This window comes from Dermatophagoides pteronyssinus, unplaced genomic scaffold (genome assembly GCF_027571235.1).
Source record: "Dermatophagoides pteronyssinus isolate colony J.1.1.1.1 unplaced genomic scaffold, Derpt_VIB-CSIC_2022.12 sq0034, whole genome shotgun sequence".
NCBI classification, from domain to species: Eukaryota; Metazoa; Arthropoda; class Arachnida; order Sarcoptiformes; family Pyroglyphidae; genus Dermatophagoides; species Dermatophagoides pteronyssinus.
In genome coordinates, this window is record NW_027461558.1 from 306698 (window position 1) to 325847 (window position 19150).

The following is a 19150-nucleotide window of genomic DNA, read 5'->3' on the forward strand; positions in this document are numbered from 1 at the left end:
CTTTTTTTTGTTTGTTCATACGCATAGAGTAAAATAAATTCATTAAAAAAATCTTATTATTCGAGATGTGGTTGTCATTTTTGATTTTGTTGTTTCATGCTGCAAATGAACATTATTTTGTTTCGTTTGAAAAATGATTTTTCTAACAATAATAGTGATTATTATTTCAATAATTTTATGGAAATTTTGTAATTATCGTCCCTTTGTTTGGGATACGAATAATGGCAAATATTGGGCTGTTGTTACCGGTGCAACCGATGGTATTGGTTATGAATTTGCTCGACAATTGGCTCAAAAAGGTTATAATATTGTTATGATTAGCCGAAATCCGGAAAAATTGGCCACAAAACGACAAACAATTCTTGATGAATCCGGAAATAATGTTCAAATCGAAACTGTCGCAGTTGATTTTAAAAAATTAGATATTTATGATCAAATTCGTTTGGCAATCAAAGATAAAGATGTTTTCATATTGGTCAATAATGTTGGCTTTGCTAATTTGGAAAATTTGGATGCTTTCTACGATGAATCAAGTGATTATCATCAAGATATGATTAATGTTAATATTACAAGTACAGTACGAATGACCGATCTTATTCTGCCAACAATGATTAAAAAACAACGTGGTTTAATCATAAATCTTTCATCGAATATAAGGCGGCGGTCCCACTTGTATAAACTAACAAACAGACTAAACCGAAAAATGCACTGTGGAAGTAGAAAACGGGAAAAGTTTGCGATTTGACAAACTTTCGAGTTTAACATATCAAGCAAGCATGATCCGGCAAACTAGTTTTTTTAGTTTATACAAGTGGGACCACTCGCACTTACTATTCGACCAAGTTTATTTATACCATCAGCTAAATGTTATGTACAAAATGCATTAAAATCTATTCAATGGAATGAAAAATTTAGCTGTGGTTATATTTATCATCGATTATTATCAGAATTTACTAAAATTGCTGCCCTAATACTTGGTGAACGATATTTCATTGCAGTTAGTAAGGATATTTTTCTATATCATTTTCAAGCATATCATGATCAAAATTTTGCTGAAAAAAGTAATTTTATCAAATTAATTGGCACAGCATTATGGAAAAATTTTCGCAACAATAATGAACAAATAATTTGATTTTTGACATTTTCATTATAATTGAATTCTTTTTACAGAATTTTTTTGAAATAAAATTCGACAATTTTTCCATTTTTTTACTCTGTTGTTTTTGAATGAAATTTTTTTTGTTGTTGTTTCAATTTGATTGATATTTGTGTGAATCGAGATCCCAAAAGAAACAATCCGACCTACTTTGATTAAATAAAATGGACAATGAAAATTTTGGGTAAGATTTTTTCTGATTGACGCTTTTTAACATTTATTGAATTGAAAAATCTTTCATTACCAAAATTCTAGTGAATTATCACAATTATGTGAAAGAGTATCTGAAGGAAATATTGTAAATAAAGTTGGTCCATCCGAATTATTGCGATGTTGTCAACGTTTATTTTTTTGTAAATGTATTGAACAAAATTGTCGAAATGAAAAACGTTTAGAATTATTTTGTGGTCGTTGTACATATCAATCAGATTTATGTGATGATTTTAGTTGTGAACGGTTTTCAGGTGAAGATTCTTGCGGTATGGCATCAAGTATTGCTGTATTAGTATTAATGTCTATTGATATTATAATTACAATTGGTTTAATAATTGCTGCTTGTATTTATGAAAGACGTAAATCATTACTTAAATCAATGGGTATTATGACATCAACAATACCAGCAACATCATCAATCAAATCGACGATAAAAACGAAAAAAATTTCATTAAAAAAACAGAAAAAAAACCGTACACCAAAAACAAAAAAATCAACTAAAGGTACAACTGAAGATGAGGAAAGTTCAGCAAGTGAAAAATCATTAAGTGAAAAACGTTCATCAACAAGAACATCACAATTGCTATCATCAAAATCATCCACTAATAACAAAACTGATCGAAGAACATTATCACCAAATAGTAATGGACCGAAAATTTTACTTCGTTTTAATTCAAAAAAATCATTGTCACCAAAAGCATTACCACCACCGCCAATTATAACAACAGGTGCAACAGCAACATATCTGCCAGCAAATAATGGTGGTGCTGTTCCACAAGTGTTTGGTAGACTAAAATCAAGAAGTGTTAGTGAAAATACCGAGCAACAAGATCAACAACAACCGATGGCTGATCAAAAACCTGAATATGAAGAACATTTATGGACTGAGAAATGATTTTAAATGATTTTTTCATTTTTTTTCTTATTTGAAAAAATTAAATAAATGGAGTAATAATTTCATTTTGAAAACGATAGATGGCGACATGTGTTCCATATTAATGATGATGATTATAATTAATCATTATCATGCATATTCGGAGATAAGATCGTCGATAAGATCATTATCTTGAGATCAGAATAATCTGATTGGATTTAATCTCTATCAATCATGTTCAACATGATATGGATGCACAAACACACAGTTTCTCTTGAAGTTTTTTGCTTTGTTTTAATTGTTTTTTTTCTTTTCAAATTTGGTTAATCAATTATAATTAATCAATCATGATTGATTAATTTGAAAATATAAACAATATTAACCCGAATGACATTCAAATGAAAGGGAAGAAGAAAAATTTCTATTTGAAGGCCAGAAAATGGCCATCCAAATAGAAAACAGTGCGTTTGTGTAACAGCACATCTTTGCTTGCTTTTTTTGGAAAGATAAGATAAAATTCTTTGAAATTTTTATCATTATTATCATGATGTGATTATGATGTTTATTCATTTTAAAAGAAAACATTATTGTTTGTTTGTTTGTTTTCTGGTTGCTCAACGATGATAATGAATGAGCAAAAATTTTCTTTTTTGAATGAGAATTTCATCATCATCATCAAATTTTGAAAGAAAACACACGGACATTTTCCCAAAGCAAATTCAATTTGGATTTTCGTCATCAATTTGTTTTTCGAATTTCTCGACAGATTTCAAAACATTGGAAGAATCCAAAATTTGAAAAAAATAGTTTCCAATCATATCAATAGCCATCATCATGTTATAACGAGAAACGAATTACCGATTCTATCATAAAACCAGTAAGTACCGGTTATTCGTTTTATTTTCATTTTTAAAACGAAAATTCTATATAATTTGAGCCACTACCACTACAAAAATTTTGTTCCAAATTTTTTTCTTCTGGAACATCATCATCATCATTATCCGAATCTCATATAGATCTTGATCTAGATTTTCACTTTCATTCAACAACAGCAACAGCAACAACAACAACATCGGGTAATTGATGTAGTAGTAGTAGTAGTAAATGATTGGCCCGGTTTCTATTATCAACCCAAATAAAAAAGAATAACAAACAAAAAAACAAACAACAGTGACTGGGTTACCCAATTTCGGTTATTATGATGATGTTAGCTGCTGGTGTATATGTATGTCATGTTTATTTATTTATTTTATAACATCCCGAAAATTATCCGCATCATCATCATTCAGTGTTAAATTCAAGATTCTTCTCGAATTTTTTTCATTATTTTCGTTAACACCAATAAAAAAAAATAGTGTATATGTTGTTATATAACACACTGAATGAATGATGTATGGCTGTTGCCAATAATAATTATAAAACGAACGAACAACACACACACACATCATCAAACATGATGGATGAATGAATGAATGTCTGGAAAACTTTTTCTGGAAATTCCGAAGCCCAGGAATTTATTTTTATTTTTTGGTTGTTTTGATCGATTCAATCATCATGGATTTGGATGTAAATTTTAATTGTTGATTTTTCATTTCATCATTTTACTCTTGATAACAGTTTGAGGAGAAAAAATTTCTCGAAATTCGGAAAATTTCTTCGAAATTTTTTTCCCGAAATAATTCCCAACAAAAAAAAATCCTTCAAAAGGTATGTTGAAAACAATAATCAATTATTATAATTTTTTCAAGGCTAACCAAAAAAGAGTATACCGTTGGTCAAATTATCAACTATTTTTCCCACCATTTTTGTCGTTTGGCCATAAATATCTCTTGAATAGATTTTTATCCTCAGGAATAACGCCAAATAGAAAAAGAAAACTTTCCGGAAATTGTTTTTCCTCCGAAATCATTCAAATGAAACATATATTTTTTTCGTAATCAAACAAACAAACAAAAAATTTATGGAAAAATTCCCACGAATTTTTTTTCTTTCTTTCTTAATCTTTCTAGACAATCAATGATGAAATATTTACGAAAAAAAACAAAATGTCTTCATCATTTTGTTGTTGTCAAGGTTTCGTTATTTGAATGAAAAAAATACAAAAATTATTTTCGGGTTTCCAAACACACCATATATAATCTTAATCTTCAGGTATCTTTCTTTCTTTGTTTCTTTCATTTTTCATTCACTTTTTGTTTCTGACCAAAAATTGGACATTTCAATGTCGTCGTCGTTTGAATGAATAAATGAAAAGTTTTAATTGAATTCAAACATCAATGCGTTGTGCATGTGCATAGGTATGGTGTGTGTTGTTTGACCAAGAAATATTGTTTGCTTATAAAAAATAACGGTGCAGCATCACGTTTTAATCAATTATCATCGATTTTTAATCAGTAATTAATTCAACAATTTCTCTCTCTCTCTCTCTCTGCATGTTTTTGGGTTTGTTACTAATTGAAAACTTGCTACTTTTTTTCGCCATCATCATTATCATCATCGAATGAATTGTATGGAAATTCATGAATCTCTCTTTTTTTTGTTGCGTGTTAAATTGATATAATCTTGAATGATGAGAATTAATATTACATTGATTCGATGCAATCATGATTTGTTGGACAAAAAATATATTGCCAATTGCCAACCATGATAGCATCGATTCGTTCATCATGGAATCATCAAATTGATTGATTATTCGGAGTTTTTTTCCCCTTTGAATTCATTCAATGCTGCTGCTACACCACACACAACTACTGGTCTTTATTTTTTTATTTCATTTCGTTTGAAAGAAAATAGGAATCGAATTTGTTTTCAATATCATTCATCAATCATTGGTTTTCATATTTGATTAAATGTTTTTTTCCTCATTTTTCCCATATGCTAATGAATGTAACTTGATGATGATGTTTGATATTTAGGATTTTTCCTTTTTTTTCGGTTATTATTTTCCGAACGACAAATATTTACACAAGAAAAAAAACCACCACCATCATTATTTTGATTAAAACATTTGAGGGCCATCAATCAATTTTACAACTATGTTTGTACTTATTTTTTTTCTGTCTATTAGTACAAAATCTGTGATCTAAATCTTGTGATTTAAAACTTTTTTTAAAAATTAATTTTCTTTGCTTTACTTCAATTTCATCTGCATAATGATAATAAGTTTATGATGATGATAATGATCCAGGTTGATTAGAAAAGTGTTTTATTATCATTTTTTACAAACCAAATCTCTCTCTCTCTCTCTCTCCCTTGTTCTCAATTCAAATTGATGATATTATCATTAATTGTTTTCCTTTACGTTCGGTTTTTTCTTTTTTTTTCGGAAGAAAATCTTTGTCAAATCATTCATTTGTGTTTTGTCAGAAATATTATCATCAAAACATTTCGATTGTCATCATCATTATCATTCTAATAAATCAAATTTTGTCATCTTATTTCATCATCCTTTGACCGTTTTTTGTTTTTTTTCTGCATTTCTTTTCTCACTCAAACACAGGACAAACTCAATGACAACAAAAAAACGATGGTTATTTGAGATAGTAAATTGACATTGTTCACTTGATGGTCATTGTTTCAAACGGAATCGATTCAACTGCTGAAAACATTGATCATATTGGCCCCATCTGATACCGTTTTCTTTTTCTGCTTGTTTTTTTTTTTTTTTTTTTTGATTATAATCAAATCAAATGTGCTGAAATTCAGAATTCAGTCATTTTGTTCAGTTCAGTTCAGTCCATTTTTGTTGTTCAACAACTATAAACACTGAAAAACTCCAAAGAAACATTTTTTTTATCAAATTAAATTTTTTCTGCGATTCAAAATCGTCACATATCACCATCACATATCAAAAATGGCCAATTTCATCGATTCAACACCTGATTATGAAGGCAACAAAGAATTTAGCTTTACATTTTGGGATTTTGCCGTTTTCATTGCAATGTTGGTCGCTTCATCCAGTATTGGTATTTATTTTGCTTACAAGGTAAGTAGTGGTTGAATTTTTAAAATTCATAATTTCAAATGTTCAATTTTATTTAGAATCGTAAAAATCATTCCAATAAAGAATTTTTAACATCAAATAAATCATTAAGTTTATTTCCGGTTGCAATGTCATTATTAGCAAGTTTTCAAAGTTCAGTTACAATACTTGGTTATCCAGCTGAAATGTTTTATCGTGGTACACAATTTTGGTAAGGGTTTTTCGCTTTTTTAAACAAACGAAAAACAAAGACAAAAAGGAGTTTAACTTGATTTTTATCTGTTTTTTTTAAAAACAGGATGGTTATATTATCAAGTTTTGCAGCCAGTATGATTGCTGCTGAATTATTTCTGCCAGTTTTTTATCGTTTAAATTTTACATCAGTTAATCAATATCTTGAACAACGTTTTAATTCAAAAAATGTTCGTTTAGCAGTATCGTTTTCATTTTTATTATGTACAGTACCTTATATGGGTGTTGTATTATATGGACCATCATTAGCATTGGAAACTGTAACCGGACTAAGTGTTACAGCATCAATATTGATTATCGGGTTTATTTGTACATTATATACATCTATTGGTGGTATTAAAGCTGTTGTTTGGACTGATGTTGTGCAGGTTTTTCTTATGTTTGCCGGTCTTTTTGTTGTTATGATTCGTGTATGTATGATTCATTGTCATTTTGCTATGTGCATCATTCAATTTAACCATTACCTACTTACTATAGGGATTCTATCTAGCCGGTGGTATACAAAAAGCATTTGAAACATCAAGCAAATATGGACGATTACAATTTTTCAAGTATGTTTTCAATTTTATTTTTTCATTGAATTTACCTTTGTACTGTTTTCATTTTTTTCCAATAAAGCTCGGAAATTAATATTTATTCAACAACAACCATATGGAATTGTGTAATCGGTATGGGTACAATGTGGTGTGGTAATTATGCATCAAGCCAAACTGAAGTACAACGTTATTGTAATGTAACAACACAACGTCGAGCTAAATTGTATGATTTCTAATCATTTCAGTTGAATTATTCTAATATTGAAATTTTATTTACCTTTTTCCCTTTGCATACACACACAGATCATTATATGTAAATTTTTTAGGTGTTGCATTGTTAATAAGTTGTGCTTGTCTTTGTGGTATTGCATTATTCGGTGTTTATTATGATTGTGATCCATTACGTTCAGGTGTTATAACAAAAACTGATCAATTAATGCCATATTTTGTTATGAATCATCTTAGTCATATACCTGGTATGGCTGGTTTATTTGTTTCATGTGTTTTTAGTGCATCATTATCAACAATGAGTTCGGGTTTTAATGCACTTGCAACAGTTACATATGATGATTTTATATCACGTACTAGTGTACGAAAATTACCTGAAAAACAAATTCAACAGATTAGTAAATTTATTGCATTCGGTTATGGTATGGCTGCTATTGCAATGGCATTTGTTGTTAGTCAAATTAATTCCATATTGGAAGCAGCTATTTCAATTGCCGGTGCTTTGGTTGGACCAATGTTTGGTTTATTTTTATGCGGTATTCTTGTACCATTTGCAAATAGTTTTGTAAGTTTTTTTCCTTTATTTCTTCCAAAAAAAACTATTATAATCATGATTTTTATATGAATAAAGGGTGTACTATGTGGATTATTAACCGGTGAATTTTTCGGTCTTTGGGTATTGATCGGTTCGCTATTATATCCCAAATCAGCACAAATGCTTGATACATCAACTGAATGTCCATCAATGTCCATTGATCAAAATCATTCATTTCAAAATGTTTCCGATTCACTTTCACCAAATATTTATCTTATGTTTCCATTGTCAACAACAACACAATCACCATTACCATCATCATCATCATTATTATCATCAATGAATGAACGTGAAGGTTTAATTCGTTTATATCATATATCCTATCTATTAGTACCAGTATTTGGTTGTATTATATCATTATTAATTGGTATTATTTGTTCATTATTATCTGGTGGTCATCGACAAATTAATCTTGTACGATCAGAATATTTAAGTTCATTAGCATGGTCAATATGGCCACGTAGATTATTACCAACAAAATATCCATATGATTATTCGAATGATATTCCAAATGCTCATTTGGATCATGAACAACAATCATATACACCATCATCAATGACCAATTCATTATCATTAATATCGAATGGTACAAATACAATAATTACAGATAAATTTTCAAATAAAAGTGATTCAAATAATAATAATAATAATCACGATGATAATCCAAGAATCTATCTACAATCAAATGGAAAATATCCTAAATATAATACAACAACAACAACAATCGATACCATATCATCATTATCATCGAACAATACACCAACATCAAAAAGTTCATCAATAATAAACAATAATCAATCGATTACAGCCATATCGATTGAAGAAACATCCAAAGATCAATCATCATCAACAACAACAACATCGATAATTAGACCAAAAAATCTTGTCAAACAGAATGCAATCGATGAATCATCGCCAATAAAAACATCAATCAATTTATAATGTTTTTTTTTGTTCATGTTTTCCTCAATTTTGGCTTTCATTTTTTTTCATTGTAAATGTAATTCACACACACACACACACACACACACACACACACACACATATCATCATCATTGAATTCATCATGCAACAACAACATTAATGATTTTCAAATCTTTACAAAAAATTCATTATTTTTCTTATATAAAAATTTTTCTATTTTTTTCCAAATAACAACATCATTGAATGTTTTTTATTCACAAAATATAAATAAATAAATATTCCTCGTTATTCAATTTTAAAGAAATTTTTTTCTTCAATTTTCAAACTAGAAATAAAAATATAACAAAATTTTATTTTATTTTATTTTCAAACAAACAGAACAAACACAAACATTTCATCTGCGATTTGATGATTGCACACAAATAAACACTTACTTTGAAAGATATATTACACACACACACACATAGGAAATAAATAAATTAAAAAAAACACACCACTTAAAACGCAAACATCAAAATGGAATGTATAAAAAATAAATAAATCAAATCAAAGAATGTAATGTTTGCTTTTCAGGAAAATTATTTTCTTTTTTTCATTTTCCGATCCATTATTATTGTCGTCGTAGTATTGGCGCCATTGACATTATTATTATTAGTATCCAACGTCATTGAACTATCGATACATTGTTGCTGTTTTAATCCATCTGGATTTTGATTGATTGGATTCGATTCTTGTCGTTGTTGTTGTATTGGTTGTATGATTGTTTCATTATCATTTAAATCATCCAGATTGATAGTCGGTTTAAATTGTTTATACATTAACTGTATGAGAGGAGGAAATTTTTTAAAATTAGAAATTCATTACAAAAAAATTACAAAAACACAAACCTTTTCTTCCATATCTGGAACACGTGATAGAAAATCAATAATTTCATTATTATTAATTGAATCAGGGGCACGAAATTTTTTTGTAAATTTATTTATACCCCATAATAATATTAGATAACGTATTGGTATAAAATATAATATTATTGTTCCGAATGACATACAAATAACGGCTAGCCATGTTAGATAAGGCACAGTAAAATTTGTTGCACTAATTGAATCAAATTGAATTAACACTTTTGGTTTATAGTTTATAAACAACTTACTTTTTACAACGTTCAATATATGATGCAACCTGTCCAATAATCAACATAATTAATGTTGATAAATCCTGTACTGTTTGTAATTTTTCTTTAAATGATTTTTTCTCTTCAGCTTTTTCATCATAATCTTCATCAATCATTCTTGATTCATTAATATATTCATCACTATCACTACCATTATCAACATAATTATTATTATCATCTTGATGATAACTTTTATCATTTTTAGTTGAATAAATACTTCGAAATCGAATACCAATATAATTCATTAATGTATATAATACAATAACCAATGGTATCATATAGAATTCAAAATAATAAACAGATGCTAAAAATGTTATGAATGCAATTATCGATCGTGTAGGTGATTCCCATTGTATACATGAATGTAGAAATTGTCCAATTTCAACAAATTCTAAACAAATATTTTTCAATCGCATAGCATTACGTATGAATAATGTACGTTTAAATTTGATTTCATTTTGTACATATTTTGTTGGCCTTGGTGTAAATGTTAGGATACTTGCTTTAATCTTGAAAAGCAAAAATAAATAAATAAAGATAAGATAAGAATGAAAAGTCAAAAAACGTTCCATGTATTTACCGGGTTATATGTAATCCAACATTCAAGAAATATATGGCCTTTAACACGATGACGTAATTTTTTATCTTTTAATGCATACCAATGTTTTTCACCATTTTTCACTTTTAATAATGGTATAGCAATTTTACCAAGAAATTCTACACGATCTTTATCTTCATCATAAACAGTTACTTCAAGTACATCATGTATATCTTGAATTTTACTTTTGGGAAAATAGTTGAAAAATGAAATAAATTTGAAAAGCAAATTCTTGATAAAAAACAAACAAAACTTACAATTTAAATAATTTATTCCAAACTGGTGATAATGTTTTATAATCAGTACTTGTACGTAAACGTTCATTAACCAATTCTAATACACAGAATGGATCAGATTTTCCATTTATATCGGCTGATGCTAAATTTTCTGCTCTATGTACTGTGTGTGTATAAATACAAAAAAAATGACAAAGATTCAAAAGAAAAAAACCAATTTTTTTCAAACATTACCTTTCACTATCAATGTACCAATATCGAAAAAATTTTCATAAAAATTATTCAAATCCTATAATGATGATAGAGAAATGGAAATGATATTTCGGTTTTTTTGAATCTTGAATAATATACCTTCATATTTGGCAATGGAAATAATTTTTGTAATGAATTATCCTGCTGTTGCTGTTGTTGCGGTTGTTGTTGTTGTTGATGATATTTTTGTTGCATTTCAATCAAATCATATGTATTTTGTTGTTGTTTTATCGATGTTGCTGTTGATTGTAAACCAGTAATCGTGATGAGCATTTCAATTTTTGCTAATTTTTTTGTTGTTGTTGTTGTTGTTATCATTGATTTAACCATACCATTACCACCAGATATAGATGATGATGTTATATTTGATGATGATAATGATGTTAATGAATTACGATCAGATGTTGTTGTTGCGTTTGTTGTTGAACAATTAAATTCATAAACAAAACGATGTGTATGTTCGGGTTCTAATTCACTTAAATCCGTACAAACTTTATCAATAAAATCATTATTTTGATTATATTGATGATTACGATGATGATGATGATGATTTGAATGTGAATTTTGATGTGAATGTTGTCCCGAATAACCAAGTATAATTTCCAATACTTTTGATTGATCAGCAAATAAATGTAAATCAAATTGTTCAGCCCAATATGGTGAATGAACAGATTTTGATACGGATTTACTTTTATATTTTTCAGCACCTAATTTCATCCGAATACAATAATCACGATCCAAATCAATTTCATCACCTTTTATCAATACAATCGATACAATTGAATCATATAGCTGTGATTTTATACGTTTATTTGTTTGTCCATCAGCCGATGATATTGTTGTCCATTTTCCACGTCCATTATAATAATAATCACGTTCTTCACGAGTTTTTGGATTCAAACGTATCGATAATAATATTTTACCCCAAGGTGATTGATTGGATAATTTTTGATCTTTTCCATTTGAATTACTATCATGAAGACATAGTTCAAGATCTGTTGTTCTGTATTGAAAAATGATAAAGTTTTTTTGTTTTGGAAAAAAAATTAGAAAAAGAAAAACACACTATACTTACATTCCAGGTTCCAATTTAGTTAGATCAATGGATGCTGTACCAAGATAATCATCCATAAAAAATAAATCATAATCAAATACTTTCAATATTAATGGTTCACAAATATTATCCACTGGCAGTACAAAATATTCATCCCAATTTGGATTTAATGTTTTATATTTTATCTGACTTTTATAAACAATTTTATTTGCCAACATAAATTTTACATATGGATCACTTGTACCGCATGAATCTTTTGCTAATAAACTATCACCATATTTTAAATGTATATCAATCTGAAAGAATGGATATTGTAATAAACGATGTATTCGTTGCAGACGCATTGTATCATTATTCTAGAAAATTTTTTTTAAAGATTTTAAAGAAATTTTTTTAAAAAAATTTTAAAGAATTTCCACTTGTAAAACTTACACAATTTTGTGCTTTCGTCAGCAATGTTGTTGTTGTTGTATCATCCGTTTCTGATAAACAATTTTTAACATTCATTTCCGTTATTGTTGTTGATGACATTTCATCACTATTATTACCACTATCATTACCACCAACACCATTATCACTTGATTGTTCAATATTATTATTCATTGATGTTTGATTTGATTTTTTTGTTTTAAGTATACGAATTTTTGGTTTAGCTAAAGCAATTTGTTGTTGTTGTTGTTGTTGATTATTATCCTGATTATCGTCAATTGACATCATAATTGGTTCATCATTTTGTTCATTCATAATGGCTATTGGTGCCATTGGTTGATCGTTTTTATTATTGTTTGATTCAATAGAATTATCATTGTTTATCGAATCAAACATTAGTTTATTATTTGGCTGTTTACTTAATAGTAATGATTTTTCTGAATCAATACAAGAATCGTCACTTTGAATCATTTCATTATGAAATTTTTGTTGTTGATTTCGTTGTAAACACATACGATGCATATCACGTTTTATCCGTTTAAGACGTGACATTTTTTTTGTTTCCATTTTAGGTAATGATGGAGCGGATGAAGAAGCCATTTTTGATCGATATTTAAAATGATTACCACCATCACTACTACCACCACCACCACCAATATCATTATCATCATCATCTTCGGTTTGTGTATACGGTTCCTGATTCGTGGACATTATTTTGTTTGTTTGATTGATTGGTTCACTCATCATTTGTTCATCTTCTTCTTCTTTTGCCAATGAATTTATTGCACAAAGATTTGGTATTGATATTGCACGACGTGAATTCGCTGTTTGGCCAATTTCCGAATCAATCAATAATGATGATTGTAATTTTTTTGGCCGCCAAAATGGTGATAATTTCATACTTGCTGTACTACGTAAATTTCTTTGCTGTTTATTATTTTTGATTTTCTTTTCGGATTTTAATCGTTTTGGTTGATTAGAATTATCATCCATTAAATCATAATCACTTTGTTGTGTATCACAATCACTTGTCATTATAGGTTGACGACGTTTAAATGGAAATAAAAATTGTTTTAAACTTGATTTTGAAAAGGATGATGTTTTTGATGAATGGCGATGAAATGGACTTGCTGATGATGATGTACCGCCAGATGAACAGCCACCACCAGATCTATTTAGCTCTTCATCTTCACCATCATTATCATTGGTTTTCAAAGAATATTTCGCTGTTGGTTTATTTTGGCGAATTTTTTGCTGCTTCGAAACTCCATCATCATCATCATCGCTTGTTTTCATATCCAAATTGGATAATTCTTTTGATTTTTTTAACATGATCATTTTCCTGGATTTTTTTGTTGATTTTCTTCGCTTTACCATTGTTGATGCAGGTTGTTGTTGGTTTGCTGTTATCGTCGTCATATTGAACAATTCATTATCATTAGGATTGGTATTGGAATCGGCAATATTGGTTGTCGATTCAACACCAAACAATAATTGATCACAACGATCTATAAAAAAAGAATTATTCTGATAAATAAAATACAGAATCGGAATGGAAATGCATATCCAAAAAAATGTTGAAAATGGAAACAATGGTATATAAACAATAGCAAACATGCAAAATAATCTTGGTGATAGAAAACGAAAACGATATTGTTTCCAACGTGGTAATATTACACGATAAAATGGATTCATTTCATAATAATCATGTCGTATTCGGGCCATATTGTTTCTCGTTCGGAAAAAAAATTTTTTTCCCCTTTTCAAAATGTCACTTGAAATATTTTTAACACAGAATTTCGAAAATAATCAAACAAAAAACTGATTGAAATAATGCGAATGTCATTTTTATTGAAGTGCAGACAAAAATTTCAGTCGAATTCTTTCACTTTCTAATTATTCAATCGAAAAAAACCAATTGCTGCTGTTTTTATGGCAAAAAACAAACAAAACAAATCCAGAGAAAAATATCCTTTTGTTTTGTTTTTTTGTCATTTGTAAATGATGATAATTACTGTTTGTTTTTTAGTGTGTTTGGGTGTATTATGATGATAATGACGACGATTACCCAAAAAAAAACAACGATTTTTTTGGACAAAATCTAAACGAATTTGATTGATTGAAATTATTGTTGAAAGAATTTAGCCAAAACAAAACGAACTAACGAAAACAAACACTTTTTTCAAATATGATAATTTATCTGGTGATATGAAAGGAAAAGTAATGATATTATGATGATGATGACGACTAGCATAGGATATTCTTCCTTTTACCAACAACAACAACAAAAAAAGATTGATGACAAATATTACATCCTTTTTTTTACTTGTTGTTCGTTATTGCATATTCACATTAGTCAAAAAAAAGAAAAACTTTTAAAATTTATGTAAATTTTCTGCTGTTGTTGTTGTATAACTATTATTAGTGACGATGAAATAAGAGGAAAAATCAATCAATGGATGCGAAAATTCATTTTTTTTTTTCGTTGAAACTTTTTCATTTGAACCATCTTTATATCTTTAGTTTTTTCATTGTTTAGACAATGTAGTTTCTTTATGATCGAATCATATCATTCGATTGATTTAGTTATCGAAAAAAAAAATTTTTTTTGGATGAATTTATTCATTGTCAAGGATGAGAGAGAGAGAGAGAGAGAAAATCTTATATCAGATTTTGTCAAAATAGTCGACGATGACGATAGTGATGATGATGGTATTTCCTTAAACATCAATTTTTCTTTCTTTCATTGATTTTCTTTGGGTGATTAATCGTATTGACTAATTATCGATAAAGAGATAGGGAGAGAGAGAGAGACAGAGACAGAAAATTTGTACCTAATCACCAATGTAAAATCACATTGCGATTATATCACATGATTTTAAACGAACATCATTTAAAATCGTGTTAAATATATGATCGATAATAATTGAATGAATGACAGATATGAATATGATTGGAATCATTAGGTGCAAAGTTTTTTTGTTTCTGTTTTTTGTTAAACAATGAAACTATTGAAAACAAGCAGAAAACAAAATAATCCAATTTTTTTTACCAATCCAATCCAATTCATTGTTTGATTGGAATTTTTGTGAATAATGGCAAAATCATCTGATTTGTTTCGATAAAAATCAATCAATCAATCAATCAATCAAAAACAACAACAACAATCCTGATAATGATCACCAACCAACAAGAACCACGAGGAAAAAAACGGTATTTTTTTGCGATTGAATTTTTTTTTGGAGGAAAAATATATAGACGTTATATGACCAGTGTGTGTGTGTTTGTGTATGTATCGAGGAAAAAATCAACTGATGATGAATTATCCTTGACAATGAAAATTTTTTGTTTGTTTTTTGTTGAGTGACAAAAAACAAAATTTGCTTAGTTTGTTTTTGCTTCTTTGTAGAACAAGTTCGAACATCAATCAATCAATCAATCAATATTTCGCATTGATGAATCAAATGGGTACCACTGTGTTCATTCTTTAAAATGAATGGAAGAAAAATGATTTCGAAAACGTCAAAAAAAAGTAAAAAAAAATTTGCATAATCGTCAAATTTTAGGTAAAAAATTCATTTATAATTTGATGATGGCAATTCGAGAAAAATGTCACGTTAGAAATCATCAGGTTTTTTTTAAGTGAATGCATGAGAACATCATAAATTAATTACAAAACAAAACAAAAAAATGTTTGTTTTTGGTTACTAAAAAACAAACAAACGAAATTGAGGAAAAGAGATATTTGGTGGAAAAAAGGAAACACTTTTTCCCCTCTAAAAACAAACTAAAATTGTCAAGTTTTTTTCAAGTGCAACCAATTTGTTTTTTTAAAAAAAACTTACCGGAACTTGAACGATGATGATGGTTATTATCCATATTTCTAATTGTAATATTTGATTGATTATCCGCATCATTATTATCATCATCGTTATTATAATCGATTGATCGATTATCAACATTGCTTACGTCATTTTGATTATCTATTCGCCGTTGCTGTTGTCTATTTAATTTGATAATATTCGTTCGACCACCGCCACCAATAATATCACCAACAATTGAAATGCGACCAAATGTCGCTTTCTTCGATGATGATGATGATGATAATGATGATAATGAAGAACGTTTTGATGATATTGATTGTGGTGATGGCGTTGATGATGGTTGCTTTTTTGCTTTATTTTTTGATCTGATTAATTTTGAAGAAAACATTTTTCGTGTGTTTTGGTGATAATGATGAGAAGATTTTGTTGGCTTGTTTCACATTGAATCACATTGATAAACAATCTGTTTTTTTTTCTTCGATCAATTTGATTGATTTTTTGACGTCATCGATATATATTCTTCCATCAAAATGTGTCAATCACAGCTCGCAAATGGTTTTTTTTCTCTGTAAAAAATAAAATTTTCAAAAGAAGAAATGCTGAATGAAAATTGAAAATAAATGATGGATTCATTTCGGAATTTTCCATTTGTGTGCGTTTCACTCAAATGACAAATGTTTGTTGTTTGTGTTTGTCAAAAACCAGAAGCCTATTACCAGAATTTTGGTTAGCCAAACCGAAAAAGAAACATCTATTGATCAATCAATCAATCAATTTGTCTCACAAAATAAATTCATTTCAATGTCAGCAATGAATGTTTCAAACAGACACAGACAACCGAACGACCGAAAATGTTTTTTATTCAATGTTTTTTATCATTATTTCGGGTTATTTCACTATCGGCTGGCTGTTTGGCTGGCTGTTTACTATTCTAAGCCAAAAATTAATGTTTTTTCTTTTTTTTTATTATGGTCAATGAAAAATACACTGGTTCACAATAGAAATTGTGACAATGTTTCGAGAATCCAACAACCAAAACCAAGAAAAATGCAACAACAACAAAACAATTTTTACTACCACCATAATCATTATCATAATGGATAATTTTGTTTAACTCGATTTTGTTGTTTTCGCTTGGTTCTCTTGTATTTTTTTTATATGTTTTGATCCCAGAATTTAATGATGTAAACAACCAAAATTATCCAAATGATCAGAGAGACTGACTGAGTGACTGACTGACTGACTGACTGACTGGACAAACTTAACCAGAGAAAAAATATTCAAGGATTTTGATGGAAAGTGACCCAGAAACCCGGAAAACAAATTTTTGGAAACGCATTTTTGGAAAACTTGGACAATAATGTTGTTGTTCTCGGTTTGTCAGTGGTGGTGATTCTATATTTAGTTTTTTGTGGGTGTTTAGATTTGTTTTGTCTGTTATGTTACTGTTTTACGGGAAGAATTTTCCCATTTCAAAATTTGGAACTGAAAAACACACCACTTTTTTCTTTCTTTCTAATCGCAATTATGTAATGAAATTTCTCTAATCGTTTTTTTCAAATTTGAAAACACCATATAAAGAAATAACCGGATCATTTTTTTATTTCAAAGGCCCCGTCAAAAAAAACAAACTTTTATTTGGTTAGGATCATGAGTCATGATCATGATTTTATAACTTATAATTTAGGGAAATTATGTGATTATAAAAAACGGGATTCTTTATGATATCCGTTTAATTGCAAACATTGTAATCCAAACAACAACAAAAAATTACAAATTTTATAATCAAATCAAATCAATGAAGAGAATCGGAATTCTTTTCACTTTAATCAATCACTCTCAAATGACATTGACATTGAAAAATGTTTTGATTGATAAATTATCTCAAAATTTGCGTATTTCTTACGTTTATTGTCAACAAAACAAAAGACGTATGCTACTTTTGTCAAGAAACAAAGATTTATTATTAATCTTATGTCGCATCCGTTGTTGTTGTTGCTGATAATTGACGTCTTACTCATTTGAAATTACAAAAGGTAAATAATCATTGATTTAAAAAAAGAAAAGAAATGTAGTAACCGCATCAAACAAACAAACAAAAAGTATTACAAAAACAATTAATTACACCGAAATGACGTACCAGAAAAAAACAACGATGCTGATGATGCAAAATAAATGATGTAAATTGCCGATATCGGTTGATTGGTTTCTTAGGAAAAAAGTTTTAAAGTTTTTGTTGGTGGAGATGATGATGATCGAAAACACCGAGAAAATCACAAAGTTGAAAAAAGTGGAAAAAGAAAACTTTTTTTCCACTCAAAAAAGTTTCGCACATAAAAATAGGAACGATTTTTTTTGGTTAGTTTATATTTGGATCCGTCGAATGCGGAATCCAAATGAACCAGTTTGACGTTTGATTGTGTACCATTTTTGGAATTTTTTATTTTTTGATCATTTTGGTTCTTTCTGAAATTCGAATGACGCCGACTCTGATTTGAACCAACAAAAAAGAAAAGAGTTAGCAGCAAATGCGCAGATGCAAATCGAATTCACGCCAGCTGGCAATAACAAATTCGAATCAAACAAAAATCTTATCCTTTGAAAATGACTTTTGGGAAGATTTATCTCTATTTCTGTTTGATTTCTTTCAATGAAAAATCCCGATTTCTTTTCAATTTCTTTTCGTTTTAAAGATGTCATTTTTTTGCGCTCATTCAATGGATTTACTTTTCATTTTCATTTTCTTTTTGAACGTCATCTTTGAATTTTTCATAGGAATTTTTTTCTTTTGAAAATGATTTTGGCAACTCAGAAAATTTTCTTCCA

General features: G+C 28.6%; 4 protein-coding genes across 7 annotated transcripts; 3 read left to right on the plus strand and 1 right to left on the minus strand.

Moving 5' to 3' along the window:
- Positions 1-77: 77 nt before the first annotated feature.
- On the plus strand, positions 78-1209 carry LOC113790057 (very-long-chain 3-oxoacyl-CoA reductase-A-like). The gene has a single exon (XM_075823716.1). The coding sequence runs from the start codon at positions 134-136 to the stop codon at positions 743-745; it is 612 nt and encodes a 203-aa protein (XP_075679831.1). The 5' UTR covers positions 78-133; the 3' UTR covers positions 746-1209.
- Positions 1208-2338, plus strand: LOC113789996 (uncharacterized). The gene is made up of 2 exons (XM_027339601.2): positions 1208-1340; positions 1412-2338. The coding sequence occupies exons 1-2, from the start codon at positions 1321-1323 to the stop codon at positions 2262-2264; spliced, it is 873 nt and encodes a 290-aa protein (XP_027195402.2). The 5' UTR covers positions 1208-1320; the 3' UTR covers positions 2265-2338.
- A 605-nt stretch (positions 2339-2943) lies between these two features.
- LOC113790025 (sodium-coupled monocarboxylate transporter 1-like) lies at positions 2944-9053 on the plus strand. 4 transcript variants are annotated; one of them, XM_075823706.1, is made up of 8 exons: positions 2944-3120; positions 5743-6228; positions 6285-6436; positions 6524-6887; positions 6955-7028; positions 7096-7236; positions 7317-7806; positions 7873-9053. In XM_075823706.1, exons 2-8 carry the CDS (start codon positions 6097-6099, stop codon positions 8776-8778), a joined length of 2259 nt encoding a protein of 752 aa, XP_075679821.1. In that variant the 5' UTR covers positions 2944-3120; positions 5743-6096; the 3' UTR covers positions 8779-9053. The 4 variants fall into 4 exon arrangements, with proteins under 4 accessions (XP_075679821.1, XP_075679822.1, XP_075679824.1 ...); XM_075823707.1 differs by lacking the exon at positions 2944-3120 and adding an exon at positions 3641-3950; XM_075823709.1 differs by lacking the exon at positions 2944-3120 and adding an exon at positions 4844-4996.
- A 39-nt stretch (positions 9054-9092) lies between these two features.
- Mctp (multiple C2 domain and transmembrane region protein) lies at positions 9093-18802 on the minus strand. Its single transcript, XM_075823697.1, has 11 exons — positions 18465-18802; positions 16346-16890; positions 12504-14008; positions 12093-12427; positions 11117-12020; positions 11000-11054; positions 10787-10928; positions 10512-10713; positions 9911-10440; positions 9648-9855; positions 9093-9581 (listed from the first exon to the last, which is right to left on the minus strand). Exons 2-11 carry the CDS (start codon positions 16710-16712, stop codon positions 9339-9341), a joined length of 4491 nt encoding a protein of 1496 aa, XP_075679812.1. The 5' UTR covers positions 16713-16890; positions 18465-18802; the 3' UTR covers positions 9093-9338.
- Positions 18803-19150: the final 348 nt, after the last annotated feature.

Coding starts and splice junctions, on each gene's coding strand:
- LOC113790057 (XM_075823716.1), top strand. CDS start 134: ATGATTTTTCTAACAATAATAGTGATTATTATTTCAATAATTTTATGG.
- LOC113789996 (XM_027339601.2), top strand. CDS start 1,321: ATGGACAATGAAAATTTTGG. Junction 1,341..1,411: donor ATGGACAATGAAAATTTTGG/GTAAGATTTTTT, acceptor CCAAAATTCTAG/TGAATTATCACAATTATGTG.
- LOC113790025 (XM_075823706.1), top strand. CDS start 6,097: ATGGCCAATTTCATCGATTCAACACCTGATTATGAAGGCAACAAAGAA. Junction 6,229..6,284: donor GTATTTATTTTGCTTACAAG/GTAAGTAGTGGT, acceptor AATTTTATTTAG/AATCGTAAAAATCATTCCAA. Junction 7,807..7,872: donor TACCATTTGCAAATAGTTTT/GTAAGTTTTTTT, acceptor ATATGAATAAAG/GGTGTACTATGTGGATTATT.
- Mctp (XM_075823697.1), bottom strand. CDS start 16,712: ATGTTTTCTTCAAAATTAATCAGATCAAAAAATAAAGCAAAAAAGCAA. Junction 14,009..16,345: donor TCATCATCGTTCAAGTTCCG/GTAAGTTTTTTT, acceptor CTTTTTTTATAG/ATCGTTGTGATCAATTATTG. Junction 9,856..9,910: donor TATATTGAACGTTGTAAAAA/GTAAGTTGTTTA, acceptor TGATTCAATTAG/TGCAACAAATTTTACTGTGC.